This window comes from Myotis yumanensis, unplaced genomic scaffold (genome assembly GCF_028538775.1).
Source record: "Myotis yumanensis isolate MYYU_CA2020_CCGP unplaced genomic scaffold, mMyoYum1.0.hap1 SCAF_1, whole genome shotgun sequence".
Classification (NCBI taxonomy): domain Eukaryota; kingdom Metazoa; phylum Chordata; class Mammalia; order Chiroptera; family Vespertilionidae; genus Myotis; species Myotis yumanensis.
Genome location: NW_027223752.1, coordinates 131125704 through 131145582, shown reverse-complemented (window position 1 = coordinate 131145582; position 19879 = coordinate 131125704). Strand labels below are relative to the sequence as shown.

At 40.0% G+C, this 19879-nt stretch overlaps 1 protein-coding gene across 1 annotated transcript in view; it reads right to left on the bottom strand.

Annotated features, from left to right (window-relative positions):
- LOC139014206 (cyclin-Y-like protein 1) overlaps positions 1–19879 on the bottom strand; it is an 80262-nt gene that overhangs the window by 4928 nt on the left and 55455 nt on the right. Inside the window, exon 10 of the mRNA XM_070421196.1 lies at positions 2455–2633. Coding sequence (XP_070277297.1) covers positions 2455–2633 — 179 coding nt within the window. The remainder of the gene's footprint in view (positions 1–2454; positions 2634–19879) is intronic.

Sequence of the window (19879 nt, the reverse complement as noted above, 5' to 3'; positions counted from 1 at the left end):
TCCGCCACCTGGCTCCCCATACCTTCCAAATTAATATTTCTTGTCTAGTATATCTGTTTATGTGCAGCCCCTTCTCCAGATCCTGAATCCTCACTGCAAAAGGTTGCAGCATAGGAGGATGCTTCATATGTGGGAAAAGAGGCAGATTGGTGGGAACTGATAGGATGCTAGCTTTCCTTTCCATTTAAAGCTTCCTTGGAAAGTTTCTGTTCTCAGCCTTAACATCAGGCTTTATTCCCTTCCAAGGGGCCTAAATCATAAAGTGTAACCATTCTTTAATTGCCAGTGCTTCCCTCAGAAGGAAGAGAAAGGAATTCTATGGGGCAATGTCTTGAATTCAATGAAACCAGATATGAAGCAACCAACAATCATGAGTCAAGGATTGTCTGATGGCTTCTTTTAGAGGTTGACATTTAGCTGTTGACTTCTTTTAGATATTGGCTTTTGGCTGTGATGAAATTCAGGAAGCCACCACTTGCCAATACTGTCATGAGTGCGCACCAAGGAACACAGAAGGCCAATGGACCTTGAAGGTTAGCAGGGCTGGCGCTAAGCACCGGTTGGTTGTGCTGAGATAGTAGTGGCTCAAAGCAATCACCTGACCTGATAGCCTCCAAGTAAATGTTTACTGGACCTTACTGGTCTTTACTGATCTTTATTGACCTTAGAGACGGTCTGTCTACTACCTGTTTGCCATGCTTTACTGAGGGCAAGATGGGTATCTAAAACTGAATAAAAGACAGGACCCAGTTTTGGTGTGTCTCTTCAAGAAAGAGGCTTCCCCTGGTCTCCACCTTTAATAATTCATATTTTTGTCTAGTGTTTTCATTTGTGCATCAGCCCCTCCTTCAGATCTTGAACCTAGCCGTGCAGGTCACGGCAATAAGATGTTTCTCAAGATCAAACCTGGGCTACTTTACCTATAAACAAAGAACAACTTTTAAACAATTCTATTCACTGGAGCCAGGGTATCCCAATTGTTTTGTTTCCCTTCAAAAACAAATGAAAATGTAAATATAAATAAAGCATTACCTCATTGAGGAGCTTTTACAGAAACAAAATGAAAGCTCTCACAAACTCAATCTTTAAGGAAATAGCTTGGTGCCTAATTATAATTAAATGAAGACAATTTGGGGGGGACATCTTTTAAAAGTACTTGACAAGCAAATTAATATTTGACAGAAAATGATAATACAGCAAATATTATACTTGAGGAAGTAGGCAAAAGAAAGGCAGCGCTAAGTTTAGACACAAAAGTAAGAGTAGTATAGGTGGCAAGCATGCTGCAGGAAAGCTAGTTTCTGTGAATATGACCCAGTTAAATTGTGGTAGGTAGGCATACTTTTAGTCAGCTTGCTCTATCCTAGTAGAAGAGATTTGTTTTTAAAAACAAGTATTTTCCAGAAGCAAAACTTGCTTTAAGAAATCATGTTTACTGGGCAAATATACAATATCAAGAGGCCTGACTCATTTCTGACATCATAGAGAGAAAGGTAGGCGGTCACTCAGAATTTTTCCTTGTAGAATTTTTTGTGATATTAATGAAATAAGCCACTCAAAAACAATGTACTGAACCTGCTTCAGTGGTAGTGATTGAGGTCAAGGGCTGGGGAGGTTTGAGGGTGGGAATAGCTGGAAGACTAAAAACAAGAAAGGGTTTGAGGGAAGTATACAATATAACCCAGTATGAGTTAAGTTATAAAACTATAATTACAGAATTATAGTGTTGAGTAAAATTATATAAACCAAGGGCAATGCAAATTCTAAAAAAATATAAGCTCATGGGGCACTATGATTTTTCAAAAAAATAATCCTGAAAAGTGGCTGAAGTTCATACACTGAGGAGAAGAGGAAAGAGTACGCCAAGTTTGGAGGATGGTGAGGAAAGGCACAGAAGCATTACCATGGTATGTGAGAGGAGGTATGAAAGACCCCAACTGGAGGAAGCGGAGGTTCTGGGTGGGAGTAAGACTGGACAGGGAGGTAGGGGGAAATCATGGAGTGTCTTCCAGGAGGCAGAGCCTTCTTCCATTAAAGTGAAGTTAAAGTACTGAAGCAGGTCAACTCATTTCAATTCCATTTTATTCTCACTGCTGTGTATGAGATAGAATTTCTCTCAAAACATAACCATAGAGAAGATTGTGTAACAGTTATAATTTGTTAAGATCATGACATAATTAATGCCAATCAGTACCAATAATTTTGCACCTTTGAACCAAACATTTATTTCTAAGTAAATAAAATCTCACTAAATAAGTATATCTTGTGTTGCTACAAAGAAAAATTCATATGCTACTAAAACTTACGAGATAAATAAGAATAAAACCTTTCCATCCTATATCAAACAATACCTTGGTTTACACCTGGGTTTGATTTTCTTCTTTCTTTTTTTTTTTCTGCCATTAATGTTAATGCGAATTGCCTTAATGGACTTTGTATAATGTAGCATCTCACTTTAAAAGCAAGTAGACATGGGCAAAGACAACCAACATGAAGGCAAAAATTACCTTTTCGCTTAACGTCATCATATGGTATAAATTATTGCTCCCCAGGATCATGGGCAGCTTGACCCGAAGGGGCAGATCCAGTAGTGCAGCCACTCCGATGCCTGGAAAGTGGGCTTTGTGCTCGCCCTGTTGGGAACAAAGGAGAGTTTTGTCTTTCCTTTTAGGCTTTATTTCCTTGGTTCAGGCCTATCTACCCCTACTGTAACCAAAGAAGCAAAGGGTCATACAGTCAGCGTTGAAGGGGCCTGGCCTGAAGACCTCCTGGTCTGCCACCAGCCAGTTGCTGCTCCCCACTGTGCTGAACCAGGGCACCCCAAGCACCACAGTTACACCCATGGGACCTGTCTGTGGCTCTCCTGCCCCATGTAAGACAAGGCCTCCTGCCACTCGCATCTCCATATAGCTGGTCTTCCTGTCCTTGGCAAGGCTGCTGGTGGCTTTCTTGGTGGGAGCAAAGCCAGCAGCCTTGGAGTGGGGGCTGAGGTAACTCTCCATAGAAGGCCTGGGCCCCTGCCCTCTTACTCCCTTGCCCAGACCTCACCTGGAATGGCCAGGACACCCTTGTCCCTGTGGCCCCACTGTCTCAGAGTTCCAGGTTGGAATGTGGGGGCCCCACAGGGCGAAGCCCTCAGAGGCTGGTTCCTCTTGCTTGAGGTGTGAGCTTCCAGAGCTGGGGAAATCAGTCCACAGGGCCTGGTCAAAAAATCATTCCTCTCTGAAACCAACACAAAACCAACAGTCAAACCAAACCCTAAATCACAACATATAACGCTTTGCTGGCACATAGCTGGCTAATTTCTTCTGGCCTCCAAGGAGCTATGGTTGCAGAAAAAGAAAACTCCAGGAGTGATTGTACCAACCATTCTAGGGCCAGAGGCCTGGCTTTCCACCTGTCCCCTCCTAGACACTATGACCACACCCTGCTCCAGGCTCCTGCAAACACTTCCCACTCCAGGTCTCAATGACGTTCTTTTGTCCCTTGTTTCTCATCAGGTTCATCTGAGTGCTACCTTTTATCCTTCCTGATCCTTTGGTGTCCACTGTCACCTCTCTTGCTTTAAGCTCTCACCTTATAATCCAAAAGTTTTAAAATTAAAAGTTAAAGTAATGTAACATTCCAAGGGATCAACAACATATAGTCATTCATGTTACCAAATAAGAACAGGCAACACTTAAGGGTTAAGGACTGTTTCTACCCTGCTTTGCTCCATAACAATTACTGCTCTCAGCTCCAGAGCTCAGGCCCTCTCTGCCTGACACAGCTACTTCCTCCAAAGGCTGAGCTACCAAGCGTGCCCAACTCCTTTCCTGGGTCTCAAGTTAAGCTTAAGTGGTAGGTTGTTAATATTATAATGATGGTTTTAATTGTCTGATACACATACATGCTTTCAAATGTCTTTATGGTACTGGTTTAGCATGAAATCAGTGAATGTTAACTTCTAATCAAAGCTGGATCTGAAATTCTTTTCCAGGATAATGTCCTTACAGGGAAATTCAATTTGATTTTCCTACTTCACAGCATCTATCTTCCCATCCAGTATCCCACATGAGAAATATCTGCATTCATTTATTCAATAAACATAAGATTGCTTTTTCCTCCTAAATTTTCGGGTCTTCTCCCTCCCCCCCTACAAAGGACCATAAAGCATCAAACCTTGGTAAAATGAAGTGAAGCAGACAGTGTTTTGAATCCTAACTCATTTTTCAAGAAAATTTCTGTGAAGCTATGTGTATAGAACAGACCTACTACTTGATAGGTAACAGATCTTCAATGAACAGTAACTATTCAGTTTAAAAGCCTACAATATTGCCCCCAAATCCCTAACATCTGGCACCACCATTTTCATCAGTCATATTTTAGAAATTGTTATGCATAAAATAATGTGGACTTAATTTTTTTAACTTTTAATCACATTTTGACAATTATATGTAAAATAATATTAAATGATCTTAAAACCCAAGTTTGATCATCTTTCTTCTCTTTCTAATTTTTCAACAGCTCCCCACTCCAGCTAATAGGAAATGTAATTCATCACCATGGCATTCAAAAGGACAACAGGATCTGGTTCCTGCCTGTCTACAACCTTATCTCACATCACACTCCCTCTAACTCAGTAAGCTCTGGCCACATTGCTCAGTGTGTTGAACACCCATGTTCTTTCTCACATTAAAGACTTTGCATTTGCTGTCCCCTCCACCTGAACACGCGCTCCCCACCCACTCTTCTATACCATGGCCAGCTTCTTCTCATCCTTCCTGTTTCAACCCAGCTGTCATTTCCACAGAAGCCTGCTCTGACAACCATCCCTGAAAAGGTCCTAATCGCCTATTCTGCCCTGTAGGTGCTCTTCTCAGCAATTCACTTCTGTTTCTTTTTAAGACCTATCTTCCCCACTGGAAGGCTAAACTACAAGAGAGTATTAAAATGACCCAAAATTACAACTATAGTACACATGGAGAAGCCACATGGAGACTGGTAGGAGGAATGGAGGGTTGGAATAGGCTGGTCCCACACCCACCTGTGTCAGATAAAAATCAGGAAGACACTATGGCTGTGGAGGTAGCCCTCTGAGGAGTGAGGGGTCCCAGTCCCACACCAGAGCCATATACCTGGCTCACACTGTTTGTCTCACCCTGGTGGTTACCTGAAAATAGGCCCCATCCAACTTTCAGGGCCCACCCAAGCTGTTCCCAATGGCTTTAACATAGGACTGGCCTATCTTGGCTCATGCTTCAGATTTTCCTAAAATCTCTCAAATAAGCACCATCTGGCCTCAGCCAGCCCCATTCCTCTAGCTATGTGGCCCAGGCCTGGCACTAGCAGCAGCCGGCCTTGGTTCACAGGTTGGCCTCGCCTGGGTACCTCCAAGCCTAGCATGAGAAGCACCCAATGCAGATGGCTTTGTAGTTTATTCTTTGTGGGCCCAGGCAGAACACAGGTGGTGGCTGACATATATTGCCTTCCTTACACTGTCAAATGTATAGAGTAAAATTTTCCAGAGACTAAATGACATGTTATATTCTAACAGATTGAATCTATAAATATATATATGAGAATCCAGCTGTCAACTAATAATCTAGACATTAAAAGAAGTTTAAAAATTTAAAACACAGTAGCTCTTTTTAATATTTGTTTTTGTTTTTGAAAATAGTTATTTTATATTAAAAATATTCATATGAACAAGTATTGGATGTATTATTGTTACTTTAAAATGAATTAATACAGCTTTTAAAAATTCTCTTACTTTCTAACAAGAAAATCATTGATCATTATTTGCTGATGAGCTTTTTAAGATGCTCAATAATTTTAAATAGTGTAAATGGCATGAGACCAACAAATTTGAGAGTTATTGGATTATAGCATTCAAAGGACAAAGCTGGAGTGGGGTGAGCAGCCCAAACAGGCAGAAATGGTACTATACAGCCTTGCAATTTCCCCTCCTTTTCTTATGAAATATAAGCAGCAATAAATGTTTTCAGTTAAAAAACAAACACAATAGGAATATTCTCACACTTTAATTTCTAAAATCAGATACCACCACTTGGTGTTATGATTAGACACTACATAATTTTTTTCTTGGAATTTTAAATAAATACTTAGAATACTCTAATTATAATATCATGTTAATCAGTATAATAAAGTAGCTATTCATAATTCTTGAGTAATACATTATTCATATTAGGCAACAATCACGTGGTTAATTATGTAGTATGGAGGGTATATTTAAAAATGTATTAATCTGGTTTCCTTAAACAGGATATATACTTAAAAGTTTGATCCGCTTTTGATGGCTACAGTACAATTTAAAATATTTATTATTGCTTGGCCAGTGTGGTTCAGTCCTTAAGTGTCAACCCATAAACCAGAGGCCATGATTTGATTCCAGGTCAAGGCACACGCCCCTGTTTGGGATCCCTAGTTGGGAGCATGCAGGAGGCAGCCAATCAATGATTCTCTCTCATCATTGATGTTTCTATCTCACTCTCACTCTCCCTTTCTCTCTCTAAAACCAATAAAAACATACTTTTACTGGTAAAACAAAGAATATTTATTATTGTACAAAGTTGTAATCAGAGTGAGGATACAATATTCTCATGTATTATAACTTATAAAATTGACTTACAAGACTTTTCTCAGTAAGTCTAAAAGTTTATTTGCATAGCAGAAAATTCTAACAATTATGTCATTACACTTTAGAATTTTCTATCTAATTTTGTTTTCTTAGCCACACATTCAAGACTGGTCATTACTGATCCCTATATAAGTCTTTTTAAAATATATATACATATTTTGTTGATTTTTTTACAGAGAGGAAGGGAGAGGGATAGAGAGTTAGAAACATCGATGAGAGAGAAACATCGATCAGCTGCCTCCTGCACACTCCCCACTGGGAGAGTGCCTGCAACCAAGGTACATGCCCTTGACCGGAATCGAACCTGGGACCCTTGAGTCCGCAGGCCGACGCTCTGTCCACTGAGCCAAACCAGTTAGGGCCCTATATAAGTCTTTAGGTACAAGAAGTAGCATGAACAAAGACATGGAAGCAAATAGCATAATTCTGTTGAAATGTAGGTTCATGGTGGCTGAAAACATTAGCTGGGATAAAATTATGCAAGGTCCTTAAGTAAGTGAGGTAAAGAATCTGTAGAAAAAAGCTAACTTTTTAATAAGTTTAAAATAGCTAAAATAAAATACAATAAAAAACTAAGAAAATAGTCAAATGCACAGAAGCAGATAATGGTGGTTGAGGGCACATAATGGTGGTTGGAGGCATATAATGGTGGTTGGGGGCACTTGGGAGGAAGCAGTGACCCCAACCTCTTTTTAATTTGTGAAATTAATTTCTGAAAGGGAATAGCTTTTTAAACCACCTTACTGGTTGCTTGTTGGATTCCCAAGTAGTCAGATTGCTAGAGAGTTGGAATCTGATTAGGGCTGCCAGGTATAGCAAGTAAAACACAAGAGGCCCATTTAAATTTAAATATCAGATGAAAAATAGGTTTTTAGTATTTAAGTATATTCCAAATAATGTATGAGATATATTTCCACTAAAAATACCCATACTTGATCTGAAATTCAAATTTAACTGGCAGTATGAAATATTTTATCTGGCAACTTAGTTCTAACTAATTAAACATATTTCTACAAGTCATAATAGTTGGAGAAAAGAAGCACTTTTGATCTTTTCTCACGTAAATTCTGATAAATAAAATACTTTTCTAGGTGTTTGGTTTGCAAGAGATGACTATTTCAATCACATAAAATGAAAGCAAAAATAATCCTGAAATACATACACACAAGAATGCATGTATAAGACATAAACACAGAGAGATTCCTTTATGATAGAAAAGAGACCATGAGAAATTAATCTACAAAACAGCAATATCAAAGGAAACCTCAGTTCAAAGCTCATGCCGTAGTACAAAATGCAGATGGCTGGCTGGCGGGCAGAGACCACACCACGAGAGGATTTGAGAGCTTGGGTAAGGAGTTTGGGTTTTGTTTTTTTTAATATATTTTATTGCTTTTTTACAAAGAGGAAGGGAGAGGGATAGAGAGTTAGAAACATCGATCAGCTGCTTCCTGCACACTCCCACTGGGATGTACCTGCAACCAAGGTACATGCCCTTGACCGGAATCGAACCTGGGACCCTTGAGTTCACAGGCCGACCCTCTATCCACTGAGCCAAACTGGTTAGGGCAGGAGTTTGGATTTTAAGTGCATGGACAAGCCAACCATTCAATGGCTTTATAGCAGTGGTTCTCAACCTGTGGGTCACAATCCCTTTTGGGGTCGAACGACCCTTTCACAGGGGTCGCCTAAGACCATCGGAAAACACATATGTAATTACATATTGTTTTTGTGATTAATCACTATGTTTTAATTATGTTCAATTTGTAACAATGAAAATATATCCTGCATATCAGATATTTACATTACGATTCATAACAGTAGAAAAATTACAGTTATGAAGTAGCAACAAAAATAATTTTATGGTTGGGGGTCACCACAACATGAGGAACTGTATTAAAGGGTCGCGGCATTAGGAAGGTTGAGAACCACTGCTTTATAGTATCCTGATCTGCCCTGGCCGGTGTGGCTCTGTTGGCTGGGCATCATCCTATGAAACAGGAGGTTGCCCATTGGATTCTTGGTCAAAGGCACCTGCCCCATTGCAGGCTCAATCCCCAGTAGGGGCCAGGCAGGAGGCAGCAGATCGATGTTGAACTCCCACATCAATGTTTCTCTCTCTCCCTCTCCCTTCATCCTTCTCTAACAAAAAATATACATATATGTGCATATATGTATATAAATCAATCAATAAACTATTCTTTAAAAAAGAGTATCAGGATATGATTTAGTTTTAAATATATGATCATAACCACTGTGAATGACCAGGGGGTGGGCAAGAAGGAAATTAGATGGTTATTTCCATTGCAGTTTTATTTCTAGTCTCCTGAAGCAAAAGACAGTTCTAACAATTAAGGTAGAATAAACTACGTGGTTTCAGAAACTAAATGATCTTTATGATTCACAATATATAATTTCAATAGAAGTCATACAATCTAGATGGAAAGACTTAATGTTATAAAGATGTGTAACTACTTTAAAATAATCTATACATTTAATGTAACCTCAATCAAAATCCTCAACATTTCTTAAAACTGAAAGTTAAAAAGCTGAAAAAAGTTCAATTGTAATAATGTAGAAATGACTATGACAATTTTGAAAAAGTACTAGGGAATATATGTTAATAATTATCAAGGTATGTTATAAAATTATATAAGTGTTGTTTTGACATAAGAACTCACAGATAGATTAGTGGAATAGATGAGTCCAAAAAATGACTCATCCATATGGGAAAATTGATTTAATGGAATAGATGTTTCCTATTTGTGGAGAATTGCCTGGAGTTAGGATATTAGGTAATTCTTTGGGAAAAAATAATAAAGAGCCAAACATTAAAAGACACCGTTAGCAAAGTTAACTGAGACAGAACAGCATGAGGGAAAATATCTGCAACACAGATTTAACCAACAAAGACTAAGAGAGTTTATAAAGAGCTCCTAGAGTGTGTGAATAAAAAATAACCCCTGGCTCAAAAATGCCAACACAACATCAAGAAGTAACATTGCTTCTGACATTTGGTGTCAATTTTATCTAATTATAGAAGAAAAATATATATTTCCCTGTGAACTATAGAGATGATGGAACTTCCTGTCCTATACTACATAGTTCAATAGAAGGTCTACAGTAGTTATTCAATCTAAGTTGAAAGAGTAAACACATGAATGTAGACTGACTTAGCTGAAGACCATCTTATTCTGAGTTATATATCAGGTCTCCTTAGCTGGATGGATTGGCCAAAGGTGTCCTTTCAATGTCCCTGGCAACATACAAAGCGAAAGGAAAGAAATAATTGAGGCCAGAAATGGAGGTAGTTGTGGAGGTGCTAGCGGTTAAAAATTCTCAGGTGACATTAAATTTGCCCAGCATCTTAAAGGAAGTAATTCACATTAAAAATACTACAGGAAAACCACTCAAAGCAAATGTGTCAAATCACAATTCATCTAGTAATTCTCAATTTTAAGCAAATGCAATAGTATTCCAGACTTATAAATATTACTGCATAAATTGGTACTAGGTTTATATAAAGAGATCTATATTTTACTTTTTCTAAAGAAGATAGTCCTGTAACACAGATTTTATAATTGAGAAAACGAAATGCTTGAGCATTGAAGTAATTTGAGATTTTAGCCCAAGTCGGGATCCAAAGTCTAAGTTCCTCACATATGGTGCCTTGAAAACTGTAAAGGATTTTTCTACTACAAAGCACTTACCTTAAACTCTATGCAGAGCCATTAAACAGATGAATAACCACCAACTATATTCTAGTGAAATACCATAAAAGGGAGAAATAAACAAAGAATATACTTACTCATTCCTGAGCATTCTCTATCACCATCCCATACAGTAGAAACAACATGTCCCATCAATGGGAGGTGAAACTTTTGGATATTCATAAAAAATAAAGTTATTAAAATACGAGTAAACAAATATTCAAATAAAATGACTCCTGTGGTAAGGCATAAAGTAATGACATTTTACATTAAATTATGTTGTTTAAGAAACAAAGTTAAAAAAAAAAAACTTACATTTTTCATTTTATTCACTCAACTGAACAACAGCCTTGTTAAAACTGAATCACTAATCAGTGGTTCTCAACCTTCTGGCCCTTTAAATACAGTTCCTCATGTTGTGACCCAACCATAAAATTATTTTCGTTGCTACTTCATCACTGCAATGTTGCTACTGTTATGAATCGTAATGTAAATATCTGATATGCAGGATGGTCTAAGGCAACCCCTGTGAAAGGGTCGTTCGACCGTCAAAGGGGTCGCGACCCAGAGGTTGAGAACCTGCACTAAGTGAATCACCAGAATGGCATCATTCTATTTATTCACATAAATTTAACAACTTTATCTAAGATGCCGTATTTGAATGAATAAAATGATACTTAGACTGATAATTTACTTAATATTTATAATGACCTTTTCAAATACATACATCAATGCTATTATTTTGTGCTTGATGAACCCATGTGAGTTTTAACCTCTGCAAAGTACTTATTTTTTGAGAGTGAGTTAATAATCATTGTTTTATCCATTTTAATAGAAATAGCTATAAAAGAGCTTGAGAGGGAAGATAGTTTCATAGAGAATAACAGTAAAAAAATTTTTTAACCAAGAAGGGAAACATTTATAAATAGGTAAGTATATACTGACTAGAGGCCTGGTGCACGAATTCATGCACCAGTGGGGTCCCTTGGCCTGGCCTGCAGGATAGGGGCCGAAACCAGCTCTCCAACATTCCTAAAGAGGTTTCAGATTGCAAATGGCACAGGCCAGGCTGAGGTACCCCACCAGTGCACAATCGGGGCCAGGGAGAGATACGAGAGGTCGGCCAGCCAGGCAGGGACCACAGGAGGGCTGCAGGGTGTGTCCGGCCCATGTTGCTCAGTCCTGATCAGCCGGACCTCAGCAGCAAGCTAACCTACCCATCGGAGCATCTGCCCCCTGGTGGTCAGTGCACATCATAGCAACTGGTTTACCGGTCGACTGTCTGCCCCCTTGTGGTCAGTGTACATCATGGCAAGCAGTTGAGAGGCCTTAGCGTATCATTAGCATATTATGCTTTGATTGGTTGAACGGTCTACTGGTCGACTGGACACTGGCATATTATGCTTTTATTATATAGGATTTCTAAGTCAAAATGAATAAATCTCATCTATTAAAAGTTTCATAAATGGAATATCGAGCAGAGGTTGTTACACTATTCTTGAATACCCCTGTCACCTTGAAACAAACTGTGTGCTACAATAAATGCACTGCATTCATAAACCTAAAGTGGAAATTAACACTTCACACATAAGGCAAGCAATGCATAAAGCACAAGACTGCTCCAATTCAAAGACTTTATCCTGTTAACATTTGACAAGGAAAATATTTTAACTTCATGGTACTTTATTCTAAGTCAAGTTCTTAAATTAAAGTCCATTTGAGGAGATAATGGATTTTAGTTAATTACTTGCCTTGTTCATACACAGGATCTATCAAAGGTTCAGTTGAATCTTCAGTTTCATTTATGTTTTCAATGCCTAAAAGAAACCAAATATTCATGGCTTGTCTTAAACACTATAAATAAAAATTATCATAGTTTAAAAATTAACTAGTTTGTACTATAAAAAATAAAACATAATTATTAAATAACTTTTCTCCCAAAGACTTAACCAGCTTTGAATTATGGTTGCATTTCAGATGATGACAGTAAGAAGGAGTTTCTGCAAGAATATCATTTTATATTCTTTCATGGAAACTATATAAAAAATATAGGTAATAGATCAAATGTTGGTTAAATGAATAAAGAGAAGTAATGCTTAAATTTCAAGAGGAGAAAAGAGAAAAATATTTAATCCAAAGTTAATATTCACTTAACTTTAGGCTAAATTAAATTTAAAATTGTTATTCCTGCTAAGGCAACTGTGGAGAGTGGCTACAGCATTTGGACAGGTTCAAGCCTCAGACTGACAGGAAGGCACTGTCTTCTTGTGGCAAAGCCACATACAAGTCCCAGCTTGGAGGGCAAAGCCCTCCCAGCACAATTACAGCCAAAGGCTATGGTTGAATATAAGCTCTTATAGTCCGACCTTGTAGTCCTTGGTAGCTGAGGGATGTGAGCTGTGGGAGGTGCAACAAGTGCTGCGAAAACAAAGCTTGATAGAGTTCAGAGAATTGCAAAAACAGAAAAGAAGTAGATTTGAAACCCGCAAAAACATTGTAAACATCATGACCACACCCTTGTTTTGCTTTGTGTGATCTGACTATAAAATAAATATTCCGCTTACAGGCTGTGTCACTGTTTCCTCATCCAGGCACAGTGATCCACCTGGTCCCAACTATATTCTCTTTTCTGTTTCTTTAATCCTTCACAGCCCCTCCTCAGGTTCACCACTGGCAGTGCTGGACGTGGTTCAGGCAACTGACATAACTCTCAGGTCATTAGAAAGCATATTGGAGTCTGAGGATCATGGCAGAGGGCAGATCTGGAGTAGGTGCGCATGTGAGAAAGTGAGTGTATGAGAGGGAGCATATGCACGTGGGAGATGGAGGGCACGTCTGTGAGAGCGGGAGCTCAGGGAGACCACTGGGCACTCCAGGCAGAGCAGCTGCCACTGCGGCTGCTGCCTGGAAGGCACTTCTCTCCACTTCAGGGGAGAGCGCACATTTGTGAGGGAGTGCAGGGTCTCTGTGGGAGGAGGTACAGGGAGCACCCTGCCCAGCACCCCTGGGCCCCTGACAGAGGCATCCAGCCCCCAAGTCTCCAGGCACACAGACCAGTCCTCCAGGCTCAGTTACCTGAACTGTGCACCTGGAGGAATGGCCAACAGTGCAAGGGGCTCACCTGCCATATTGGTGACAGGGGCCCTGGCCTGCCCAGCCTCCTCCTGGGCAGAGTGACAGGCTGGCCCCGCCATTGGCACTAATGGGGCATCCTGCCGACTACTGGGCAATGGAGTGCCCAGCTTGCCCCAACCCCTCAGTGAGCAGCAGGCCCCGCCCCCTCCCCAAGGGAGGGCCAGGCACCCTGCCTCATGCTATACTCATGAACAGAGTGTGCTCAGTCTGCTCCAACCCCTCTGTGGGCAGAGGAATCAGCCCACACCTCCATAGAGGCCAGCGAGGCAATGGCCTGACTCCTGCATGAGCGGAGCAATGCCCAGCCTGACCCTCCTTCCTCAACAGTGGAGCCCCTATCCCCAACCACCACCCTGACACATGCCCAGCCTCGACACAGGGACTGGCCACCCAAACCAGCACACCTGACCTAGTGTCCCTGGACGACTGGTCCCACCGCCTGGATGTGGTGCACCCAACCCAGCGCCCTGTGACCCAACACCCCCAGACGCACAGATCTGCCATCGTGACCCACTGTGTAGAAATGGCTCTACTGCCTGATACTGCCAGGTAGATGCTTCCTGAAGCCCCCTGACGTAGGGACCTGCCACAGAGACCAGATATGCCTAAACCGGGGCCATCAGAAGATCAGGTGCACCACTGAGATCCATTGGGACTAGTCACATCTGAACACACGGACTCCTGCTGGGAAACCACCTGCCTCACCCAGCTCCCCAATCTACCAGACTGCTAAAATGGGAAGACAAAGAATCCCCAAAGTAAAGAAAAAGAGGAATCGCCAGAAAAGAAACTAAATTAAATGGAAGCAAGTAATTTCTCAGATACAGAATGGAAAGTAATGATTATAAGGATGCTCAAACATTTGACTGAGAATTACAAGCAACTTGATGAGAATTATAAGGAGTTGAATTACAAATGCACCAACATGGATAAGAATCAAGGGGAAATGAAGAATGACATAGGTGTATTAAAGAACAGCCTAACCTGTTCTTTAACGTATTAAACTGCAGTCTAGAAGAAGCTGAGGACCAAATCAGTGTGTTAGAACACAAGGTAGAAAAACTCCCAAACAGAGCAGCAACTGGAAAAACAAATGAAAAAGAAAGAGGAGAGTTTGAGGGAACTTTGGGTCAACCTGAAAGAAACAACACACATATAATAGGGGCTCAAGAAGGAGAAGAAGCTGAGCAAGCAATAGAAAACCTGTTTGAACAAATAATGACAGACAACTTCCCTGACTTGGGGAAGAAAAAACTCACAGGAAGCACAAAGAGTCCCAATCAAGAGGAACCCAAAAAGACCCACACCAAGACACATTATAATTAAAATGGCAAATGTAAAGACAAAGAAAGAATCTTAAAGGCTACAAGAGAGAGAGACAAAATTACCTACAAGGGAACTCCCATTAGACTATCAGCTGATTTCTCAATAGAAGCACTTCAGGCCAGAAGGGAGTGGCATGAAGTATACAAAGTAATGAGAAGCAAAGGACGGAATACAAGACTCTCTAGCATGGCTATCATTCAAAATTGAAGGTGAAATTAGAAGCTTCACAGACAAAAAAAAAAAAAAAACAAAAAAAAAAAAATGGCTAATGTTTATTACTACCAAAACAACAATGCAAAAAATGCTGAGAGACTGTTGTATAAAGAAGAAAGAGAAAAGAGAAACACATGCATAAAGAATAAAAATGGTAATAAACACGTACCTAGTAATAATAATCTTAAAAGTAAATAAATTAAATGCTCAAATCAAAAGACACAAAGTAGGTGAAGGGATAAGAAAACATGACCCATATATATGCTTTTACAAGAGACCCACCTCAGAACAAAAGACTCACACAGAATGAAAGTGAAGGGTTGGGAAAAAATTTTCCATGAAAATGGAAATAAAAAATAAAACGAAGGTAACAATATTCATATCTGACAAAATAGATTTCAAAATGAAGGCCATAACAGGAGACAATGAAGGCTTTGTCAATAAACTGAAAGGACCAATACAACAAGAGAATATAACCCTGGTAAATATATACACACCCAATATACAAGCACACAAATACATAAATTAACTTCTAGAGGATTTAAAGGGAGAGATTGACAGCAATACAATCATAGTAGAGTACTTTAACACACCACTGGCATTACTGGATAGATCTTCTAGACAAAAAATCAACAAGGAAACAGCAACCATAAATGACACAATGGATCAAATGAATTTAGAAGACTTTACAGAACATTTCACGCCAAAGATACATGTACATTCTTCTGAAGTGCACATGGGACATTCTCAAAGACAGACCACATGGTAGGGCACAAAACAAATGTCTAAAAATTCCAGAGGATTGAAATCATATCAAGCATTTTCTGGGATTACAATGACATGAAATTAGAGGTCAAATATATATATATATATACCAGCCCTGACCGGTTTGGCTCAGTGGATAGAGCATCGGCCTGGGGACTCAAGGGTCCCAAGTTCGATTCCAGTCAAGGGCATGTACCTTGGTTGCGGGCATATCCCCAGTAGGGGGTATGCAGGAGGCAGCTGATCAGTGTTTCTCTCTCATCGATGTTTCTAACTCTCTATCCCTCTCCCTTCCTCTCTGTAAAAAACCAATAAAATATATATTTTTTTAAAAAAACTAAAAAAAAAAAACACACACCCCAAAACATTCAAACACATGAAGGCTAAATATCATGTTATTACATAATAAATGGGTTACCAATGACATCGAGGAAGAACTCAAATAGTTCCTAGAAAAAAATGAAAATGAACATACAACAACCCAAAGCCTATGAAATACAGTGGAAGCAATCCTGAGACAGAAGTACATAGCACTACAGGCCTATCTCAAGAAACAAGAAAAATTGCTAAAAACAAAACAAAACCGTCTAACACCACAACCTAAATATCTAGAAAGAGAAAAACAAGAAAAAACCCATAGTAAGAAGGAAAGAAATAAAAAGATCAGAGCAGAAATAAATGAAATACAGACGAAAAATACAATACAAAAGATCAATGAAACCAAGAGCTGGTTCTTTGAAAAGATAAATAAGATCCATGCACCTTTAGACCATCTCATCAAGAAACAGAGAGAGAGAACGCAAATAAATAAATTCAGAAACAAATGGGGAGAAATAACAATTGACATCACAGAAGTACAAAGGATTGTAAGAAAAGATAATGAACAACTATATGCCAATGGGCTGGACAACCTGCATGAAATGGACAAATGCCTAAAAAAATACAACCTTCCAAAATTGAAATGAAATAAAAGAATTTTCAAATCACAGAAAACCTGAATAGGGCAATAAGTACTGATGAAGTAGAAGCAGTAATGAAAACTCCCTGCAAACTAAAGCCCTAAAACCTGGAACAACATAGGGTTGTCCATTTTCAGCACCTTTATTCAACATAGTACTGGAGTGTGGGAAGCCACCGCTGCTGATACTATCATGAGAGTGCACCAAGGAAGGTGGAAGGCGATGGAACTTTGTTTGTTTTGAGATAGTGGTAGCTTGAAGCAATTTCCTGACCTAATGGCCTCAAAGTAAATGTTTACTGGACCCTACTGATCTTTACTGATCTTTATTGACCTTGGAGACGGTCTGTCTACTACCTGTTTGTCATGCTTTACTGAGGGCAAGATGTGTATGTAAAACTGAATAAAAAGCGGATAAGGCCAGGTTTCAGTGTGCCTCTCCAAGAGAGAGGTCTCCACCTGGCCCTTCACCCCTTAATAATTCTTACTTCTTGTCTAGTGTTTTCATTTGTGCATCAGCCCCTTCTTCAGATCCTGAACCCTAGGATGCAGATCACAGTACTGGAGGTCCTAGCAACAGCTATTAGCAAGAAGAAAACATAAAAGGCATGCAAATTGGAAGGAAGTAGTAAAACTGTCATTACGTGCAGATGATATGATATAGTACATAGAAAACCTTTAGGACTCCACCAAAAAACTATTAGATTTAATCATGGATTTTGCAAATGTTGCCATATACAAAATTAACACCCAGAAATCACTGGCATTCTTATACACCAATAATAAACTCTCAGAGAGGAAAAAAACCAAGATGGCGGCATAAGTAAACACTGGAAATTGCTGCCTCACACAAACATTTCAAAAATACAACTAAAAGACAAAACGGACATCATCCAGAACCGCAGGAAGGCTGGCTGAGTGGAAATTCTACAACTAGAAGGAAAGAGAAAAGCACACTGAGACTCAGAGGAGGTGCGCAAGTGCAGAGGTACAGAGGTGCACGTGGAAAGAGCTGGCAACTGAGGACATGGTTGTCTTTTTCAATAGGGAGGGAGTCTCAAGCTCCCGACTGAACTGAACTCCAGTTCCAGGTGAGTCTCTAGGAACCCAGACTAATATGGGGAGAAACTGGACTGTCTGGCAGTGGGCAAAAATCCAGGACGACTTTCTCTGAGAGGTGCTTGCAGTGATTACCAGGACATTGAGACACAGGAACTCTTAGGGTAGGAATGAGGAGCAGCCATAGCTGCTTGCTCCACCCTGTTGATCCCCTGAGACCCCGCCCCACCCAAACTGTGTGCAGAAGCTTTTGCATATGAAAGGTCTGGCCCTTTGCAATCTGAAAATTACCTAACAAACTGCAGCAGGGTCAGAGAGACCCAGAACATCCAAAAGAAGGCCCAAGGCCCCACAGCAGCTTGCATTGCTTCACAGCTGGGCCTCATCTGGGCACCTCCAAACCCCAAACAAAGAAGAGGAATCTGCAGATCTCTCCATAGCTCCTGCTGGGTAGCCTCAGGCAGAGGCTAAATTAATACCTCCTTAGAGATCCAAGAGCCAGTATACCCAGTGGTCAGAGTGGGACCATCCAGATTACAACTCCTCAGATCCGTAAGGGACACACTCAAGGGGCAGACTCAGTGAGCACCAAAGCCCCACTGAAGCAAGTCTTGCCCCATAAGGGTGTCTCCAGCACAGAAGTTCTCCCACTGTAGACAAAGCTGATTCTCACAGCCAATTGGCATGGAGGTCAATTCCTCCCAGGGATACCTACAACAATCAAGGCTTAACTACAACAAGACTGTGCACACAGCCCACAAAGGGGTGCACCAAGAGTGTCCACCTCAGGTATAATTGGGGAGGCTGAGCCACTGGGCCCTATAGGACACCTAGCACAGAAAGCCACTCTATCAACACAGGGGAGCATAAAAAATGTGGAGACAAAGAAACAGGTCACAAATGACAGAAATGGAGGAAAGCAAACTACAGGATATAGAATTCAAAACCACAGTTATGAAGTTTTTCAAGAATTTTCTAGAAACTGCTGATAAATTTAGTGAGACCCTCCATAAATCTAGTGAGACCCTCGAGGATATGAAAAAGGATCAACTAGAAATTAAGCATAAACTGACTAAAATAAAGAATATTATGCAGAGTTCCAACAGCAGACTAGAGGATCGCAAGAATCAAGTCAAAGATTTGAAATACGAAGAAGGAAACAACACCCAACCGGAAAAGCAAAATGAAAAAAAAATCCAAAAATACGAAGATAGTTTAAGGAACCTCTGGAACAACTTCAAACGTACCAAAATCCAAATTATCAGGGTGCCAGAAGAGAGAGAGCAAGATATTGAAAACATATTTGAAGAAATAATGACAGAAAACTTCCCCTACATGGTGAAAGAAATAGACTTACAAGTCCAGGAAGCACAGAGAACCCCAAACAAAAGGAATCCAAAGAGGACCACACCAAGACACATCATAATTAAAATGCCAAGAGCAAAAGACAAAGAGAGAATCTTAAAAGCAGCAAGAGAAAAACAGTTAGTTACCTACAAGGGAGTGCCCATACAACTGTCAGCTGATTTCTCAATAGAAACTATGCAGGCCAGAAGGGAGTGGCAAGAAATATTCAAAGCGATCAATAGCAAGAACCTACAACCAAGATTACTTTACCCAGCAAAGCTATCATTCAGAATTGAAGGTCAGATAAAGAGCTTCACAGATAAGAAAAAGCTGAAGGAGTTCATCACCACCAAACCAGTATTATATGAAATGCTGAAAGAAGAGGAAGAAGAAGAAAAAGGTAAAGATACAAATTATCAACAACAAATACACATCTATCAACAAGTGAATCAAAAAATCAAGTAAATAAATAATCTGATGAACAGAATAAACTGGTGAATATAATAGAATCAGAGGCATAGAAAGGGAATGGACTGACTATTCTCAGGGGTTAAAGGGGTGTGGGAGGTGCAGGAAGACACTGGACAAAAATCGTACATCTATGGATGAGGACAGTGGGGAGGGGAGGGGTAATGGCAGAGGGTGGGGTGGGAACCAGGTGGAGGGGAGCTATGGGGAGAAAAAAAGGAACAACTGTAATAATCTGAACAATAAAGATTTACTTAA